A 7,500-nucleotide genomic window follows, 5' to 3' on the forward strand; every position below is an offset into this window, starting at 1 on the left:
ATTTGATTGTATCTTGTTTTGTTTTGCTTTGTTTTTTATCTTATTTCACGATATCTTAATTGTTTATTTATCTATTCATTTTATTAATTTATTTTTTCTTCTAACCACCCATCGGTTTCAGGACAACGTCAGTACAAAGCTTTCTAAGTTTGGAACAATTTGTCTGTACTATTCTAGAACACGGCACAACGCGCCCTCAACATCTAGAGCCCTCTGCTAATCTTTTTTTTTTTTACTTCATAGACACTCATAGACACTTCCAGGAACGAGACAAAACAAGTCGTCCTTTTTCTGGAACGACGCTACTTTTTTCAAAAACTGGAACCCCCGCTTGGCCTTGCCCTGTACAACTAGTTTTCTCAAAAACATTTTTTTTTCTTGCAAGGAAATGGCGGGTACTTCTATGTTCAGACCCCAACAAAGTTTTCTTTGTATCTTTTTTCTTTTCTTCCTTCCTATTTTCCTTTCTTCCCTCCTCTCTTCCTTTCCCTTCACTCATTCTTCCTCTCTTTCTTTCCTCCTACCTGTAATCCTTCCTTCCCTTGTTCCTTCCTTCCTTTCTTTCTTCGTTATTTCTCTTCCGTTCTTCCTTTTCCCTTTCCTTTCTTCCCTCCTTCCTCCCTCCCTCTCTTCCTTTCTTTCTTTTTTCTCCTTTTCCTCCCCTTCCCTTTTCTTCCTTCCGTCCTTCCTTTCTTATACAGACACGAAAGCCCTTTACAACCCCCGACCTCCATTCACCCAGTCTCTTCGCGCACTAACCGTCTCTCCCCGTCTCTGTGTTCCGCAGTTGGGTCACCGACAAGAGGAACTGGTACTGCGATAAGGGGTCTGAGCATCAGGACAACGGGTCGCCCATCCTCTGCGGCAACGCGACAGGGGCCAGGTGAGTCTCGGGGAGGAGGAGGAGGAAGAGGAGGAGGAGGAGGAGGAGGAGGAGGGGTAGGAGGAAAAGTAGAAACCTGAGGAGGAGGAGATGGAGGAGGAAGAGAAGAAAGAGAAGGACGAGAAGCAAGAGGATAATGAGGAATAAAGTATGAGAAGCAGGAGGAGGAGGCGGAGGAGGTGGAAGAGGAAGAGGAAGAGGAGGAGGAGGGGTAGGAGGAAGGGTAGGAGGAGGAGTAGGACCCCGAGGAGGAAGAGAAGGAGGAGTATGAGAAGAAAGAGAAGGAAGAGAAGCAAGAGGATAAGGAAGACTAAAAGTGTGAGAAGCAGGAGGAGGAGGAGGAGGAGATTAGGAGAGACAAGAGAAGAAGGAGGAGCAGAAGGGCCAGAGAAGGTGAAGAGGGAGAAACTAGATTTGGAGAAGTAAGAGGAGAAGTGGAGAAGGAAGGGGAGGAGAGTCAGGAAGAGGAAGAGGAAGAGGAACAGCAGAAAGTTGAGGAGGAGGAAGAGAAGTAGAGAGAGGATGAGGAGAAGGATGAAGAGGAGCAAGAGAAAGAAAAATAAGATGAGAAGGAGGTGAAGGAGGAGGAGGGAGAGGAGTGGTGAGAACAAGATGAAGAGAAGGATGAAGAGGAGCAGGAGAAATAAAAACAAGGAGAAGAGGAGGAGGAGGAAGAGGAGGTGGAGGAGGAGGAGGAGGTGGAAGAGTAAGAGGAGATGGAGGAGGTGGAAGAGGAGGAGGTGGAGGAGGAAGAGGAGGAGGAGGAGGAGGTGGAAGAGGAGGAGGAGCAGCAGCAGATGGAGGAGGTAGAGGTGGAAGAGGAGGAGGAGGAGGAGGAGGACTGGAAGACTGGAACGGCAGAGGAAGATGAAAGGAAATGAATTAGCGAAAAGGAAGGAAGAAAGAGAAGAAAGTTGGAGCAATGCAGTGTGATGCCCCGTTGCAGAACAGATGCTGACTCTGCTGGAGTTTAGTGTTCTGCTGTTCTGTTCTCTCCTGTTCTCTGGATGTTCCCTTGTTATGCTTGGATAAGTGGAGCCAGATGTTGTGTATGTTATATGTATGGTAGCCAATGGGAGCAATAGTAGTCCCTGCAGATGAGAGCAATGTAAATCTGTTTATCGTAGTTGTAGTCCATACATATGGGAGTAATATTGTCTATTTAACGTAGTTATAGCCCCTACAGATGGGAGTAATTGTAGTTTATTTTACCTATCGTAGTCAGTCCTTGGACCCTGGGGAAGAGAACAATGTCGATTAGATTCTTCTCCAGAGCAGTCGACCTCGAGATTTTCATTCTCGTTCTCGTTCTCGTTCTCGTTCTCCGAAGTCTTTCCTCGACCGAAGGACGAGACGAGTTCTTACTTAGAACGGGATAGATGTATAAGATGTATAATGTATTTTGTTTGAATAGGAATGAATAATTACATGTACTGTATTTGGATATAAGAGTCTTATTGGCCTCTTTGTCGTGTCTCCGGCGAGTTGAGGGACAGGATGGAAAGAGGCTCTTTTCAACTTAGAGAAAGAAATGGAGTAGAGAGCGTGGACAGATGGATAGGAGTGAGATCTGAGAACGTAATTGCGGGGGATGGGTTGTTGAAATGGTCAAATATGATTAATTGAAGATGAGATAGACGAGGAATGTGAAATGACGGAGGAAGATGTAAGTGGGTGAATGAGAAAAGGTTAAGGTTTGGATAAGAGAGAAGGGGAAAAGAGAAAGAGAGAGAGAGGGAGAGAGAGAGAAAGAGAGCATTTCGAGCAGTGAAAGCAAGTAAACAGGCCTGCAATTGGCCAAGTGGAAAATTCGTAGTGAAACAGTAGAAAGAATTGACAAGAGCGAGGCTGGGAGTAGAGCAGAAGCCCGAATGGGATGGACTAAAGGGGATGAGGCATTCAGCCCAAGAAAGGGACACGCACGCGCGCGCGCATGCACACACGCACGCACGCATACACGCAGGCACGCATGAACACTCCCACACGGTGTGCGTGTTTGCATGCATTCGTGTACGTGAACAGTTACCCAAACACACACACGTACACGTAAACACATACATTCACGTACACATGCTGATACACACACACACACACACACATACAAAACACACACACACACACACACACACATAAAACACACACACACACACACACACACACACACACACACACACACACACACACACACAAAAACACACACACACACACACAAAACACACACACACACATACAAAACACACACACACACACACACACACACACACACACACACACACACACACACACACACACACACACACACACACGCACACACACACACACATATATACACACATGTACTTTAATATGTACATCACAAATATAGATACATGAATATGCACACAATGCAAAGAATCGCACACACACGCACACATACACACGGACACACACACACACATACACACACACACACACACACACACACACACACACACACACACACACACACACACACACACACATAGGCAGGTAGGTACAGAGTAAATGAGCTACTGTGTGGCACGCAACTGCAATCATCTGCGCAGTGAGCCTCCGCTGTCTGCTACGCAGCACATTTGCCGTCTGCGCAGCTTCCTGCAGCTGGTCGAGCGCAACGCGGATGTGGGAGTAGCTGGGTGGGGAAGCTGTGCAGCTGTCGTGGGTGGCTAGGAGACCTTGCAGCTGCCCGGAACGAGGCCAGCAGTTGTTGCAGCTGCGCCGAAGAAGGAAGGAATGAGCAGTTTCAGTTTTATTGGATGTATCCTCATCGTGTCTGGGTGGGAGTGGGTGCATCCCTTTGGCTACCCCCATTGTAAGGGGGAAAAACCCTTGGTCTATAGATGGATCATCATCGTGAGTGTCATGGCACGGGAAGGGTTTCCAAATGGAGGCCAGGGTGGTGAATTGGCTCAGAATGATCTCGGTACAGGTTCTTTCACTTTTGTGTAATACAGTGATTCTTGTCCCCATATCGTGGGTCGTAGATTTCGGACGTCTTAAGTATACGATGGTCATACATTTCGGACCTCGTAAGTATACGATGGTAGTAGATTTCGGACCTCGTATGAGCCTTTCCGACCTCATATGTATGTGCTGGGTTATAGATTTCAGACCTTGTAAGTATACGATGGATTGTAGATTTCGGACCTCGTATGAACCATTTCCGATCTCGTAAGTTTACGACGTCAACAATACGCTCAATACAGCTTCACAAAAGGCATCACCCACTGTAGTACATATAAATGAAGCCAGCTGTGCATACTGGAGATGCTGCACCCGTGCAGCTGCGGGAAGGACGATGGATCTAGAAGCTGGTTGGGCGGGGTTGGTTGAGAAACCAATCATACGGGAATCAAAACACCTTATTGTCTACCTGGTGGCTAGTAAACCCCCTACGTCATCAGAGACGTCATAGTTACGTCACCGATGTCATAGTTACGCCATCTGATGATATTGATACGTTTTATTTGGGATTTTTATCTCTAATGGAGGTGTCACACTGCGGAGGCCAGGTTAGATTTACAAGTTGAATTAGTCTGATAAAATCACCTGGGCGATAGCCTCAACTTTATATAACGACCCCCCCCCCTCGTTAATAAACTGTCATAACGTCATAACCTTTCGAGTCTAATGACTCGAAAGGGAGACTTTGCTATAAGCAACAGCAAGCCGCAACGGTAGCGCCGGACAATGTAACACCGGTCATAGGTCCTGTTCACACCAGCGGTTTCAGCCGCGGAAGTTTAATTACAGTGTAAGTCAATGGAGGTGTTCACATATAACCGTGCAGTTTTTGCTCGACTATATGGTGGTGGTAGTGGTAGTAGTAGTAGTAGTAGTAGTAGTAGTAGTAGTAGTAGTTGCAGTAGTAGTAGTAGTAGTAGTAGTAGTAGTAGTAGTAGTAGTAGTAGTAGTAGTAGTAGTAGTAGTTGCAGTAGTAGTAGTAGTAGTAGTTGCAGTAGTAGTAGTAGTAGTAGTAGTAGTAGTAGTAGTAGTAGTAGTAGTAGTAGTAGTAGTTGTAGTAGTAGTAGCAATAGTACGAAACTATGCTAAAGGATCTTTAATCCCTTCGCCATGGAAGAGGTCACGTCCATCTCAATAGAATAGCCTGGCGGCATTGAGGGATGAAGGGAGGAGTAGATGAGATAGGGAGGAAGGGGAAGAGGAAGGTAGAGCGACCGAATGCTGTAGGGGATTCTAGACTCTTGAAAGAAGTCGGGAGAATGGCTTTTGTTCTCGTGAAGGGAATAGACTATTTTGGTTTCTGGAAGACAGTAGTACTTCCCATTCAACGTTATGGAGGAGAGGAGAGGAGAGCAGAGGAGGTGAGAGCAGAGGTGAGGTGAGAGGAGAGGAGAGAAGATAAGGTGTGAGAGGGGAGGTGAGAGGAGAGGAGAGGAGAGGAGGAGAAGAGGAGCATCGCGTAGGATGAGGAGGAAGAGGAGAGGAGGAGCATCGCGTAGGGTGAGGAGGAGGAAGAGGAGGAGGAGAAGGAGGAAGAAAAGGAGGAGGAGGAGGAGCAAATGCGTCAGGTACACAGAATACAATTCCAAACAAATGGGAATAAGCAGAAGACTTTGGACCATGGCAGTGTAGGTGTAGCCGGCACTGTCACTGCGACAGTGTCGTAGGTCGGGAGGTGTTCCCAGGGAATAACGAATAGGTGTACCCCTCTCAGCTTCCGTCGGGGAATGTCCTTCTGCTGAAGAAAAACACCTGCCGGAATTCGATATGAGACGAATGAAATGAATGAAATGAATGAAATGAATGAAATGAATGAAATGAATGAAATGAATGAAATGAATGAAATGAATGAAATGAATGAATGAAATTAATTAGATTAATTAGATTAATGAAATTAATGAAATTAACTAAATTAATTAAATTAATTGAATTAATTAAATCAAAATTAAATTAAGTGAATGAAACGAATGAAATGAATGAAAAAAGTGAATTAGATTAAATGAATGAAATGAATGAAATGAATGAAATGAATGAAATGAATGAAATGAATGAAATGAATGAAATGAATGAAATGAATGAAATGAATGAAATGAAATTAATGAATGAAATTAATGAATGAAATTAATGAATGAAATTAATGAATGAAATTAATGAATGAAATTAATTAAATTAATGAAATTAATTAAATTAACTAAATTAACTAAATGAATTAAATTAATTGAATTAATTAAATCAAAATTAAATTAATTAAGTGAATGAAACGAATGAAATGAATGAAAAAGTGAATTAGATTAAATGAATGAAATGAATGAAATGAATGAAATGAATGAAATGAATGAAATGAATGAAATGAATGAAATGAATGAAATGAATGAAATGAATGAAATGAATGAAACGAATGAATCTAATTAATCAAAATAAGTAAGAAATAAGAAATAATTAAATAAGATGTGCAGAGGTAAAGATTAAGTGAGTAAATGAAAAACAAATGAAGACAAAGAAAAATTACTTTCTGACTGTTACTGACAGATATGAGGCCTGGGAGTACACGAAGTAGGCAAATGGAATTCCATGTAAGAGGAGACAGCTTCCAGAATTGCTCCTCTTTCAGAATCACCTTTCTTCTTCTTCCTCTTCTTCTTCTTCTCATCTTTTTTTTCTTCTTCTTCCTCTTCCTCTTCTTTATCTTCTTCTCCTCTTTTTTCTTCTTCCGTGCGTGTGTGTGTGTGTGTGTGTGTGTGTGTGTGTGTGTGTGTGTGTGTGTGTATTCATCTGAAGGGGATGGGTCATAATTCTGAAAAAAATCGCACGGCGGCAGCCATAACACACATGTAGGATACACAACCTAACTGCTTAGGGTTGAAGAGATGAAGATCAGTGTTTGTGAGATGAAGATTGGATAGAGATAATGAAGACTAGATTATGAGATAAGAAGAGAAGAGAGTAGGTTAGGGATAAGTGGTCTTAAAGCGGGGATTGGTGGAGTCGGAGGTGGAGTAGGAGGAGTAGGAGGTGGAGGAGGAATAGGAGGAGGTGGGTTAGTAGGAGGAAAGGTGAAGTAGGAGGTGGAGTAGGAGTAGGAGGAGGAGGTGGAGTAGGAGGAGGAAGTGGAGCAGAAGGAGGAGGTGGAGTAGGAGGTGGAGTAAGAAGTGGAGGTGCCAGTGTAAATAGGTTTCAATCCAAACAAATAGTGGAGGAATTGGGAGAGGGTGAAACAATTAATTTAGCGGTAAAGAAAAAATCAAATTAGGCCGGGCAAAAAATTTCGGGCCTTATTGCCTTGTTCCCGAGAGGTCAGATTTCCGTGGCACGGGGTGCCTGGACCACGGATTTTACAATAAACTGTCTTGGTTGGTTTCTTCGTTACTGTGGCTCACTGAATAGCTTGTGGCAATCGCCCAATGATTTTTTATTATGTCAGTATGAGGTCTAGATTCGGGAAGGCTACCTTCAGTAGAAAGGAGCCAACTAATCCTACAGTATATACTGCATATATATATATATATATATATATATATATATATATATATATATATATATATATATATATATATATGATATACATATAGAATATGATCTGAATTCAGACAAAATAAAATGTGATAAACATTTGTGTCATCCAGTATTCATATATC

The 7,500-nt window shown here is 43.1% G+C and overlaps 1 protein-coding gene across 5 annotated transcripts in view; it reads left to right on the plus strand.

The window, feature by feature from the left end:
- Positions 1-7,500, plus strand: part of LOC143032828 (sodium channel protein 1 brain-like) — a 766,195-nt gene that overhangs the window by 466,354 nt on the left and 292,341 nt on the right. For all 5 annotated transcript variants that reach the window (XM_076197936.1, XM_076197935.1, XM_076197938.1 and 2 more), the window contains one exon: positions 788-883. In XM_076197936.1, coding sequence (XP_076054051.1) covers positions 788-883 — 96 coding nt within the window. The remainder of the gene's footprint in view (positions 1-787; positions 884-7,500) is intronic.

This window comes from Oratosquilla oratoria, chromosome 14 (assembly GCF_046742065.1).
Source record: "Oratosquilla oratoria isolate Oo_2021 chromosome 14, ASM4674206v1, whole genome shotgun sequence".
Taxonomy (NCBI): domain Eukaryota; kingdom Metazoa; phylum Arthropoda; class Malacostraca; order Stomatopoda; family Squillidae; genus Oratosquilla; species Oratosquilla oratoria.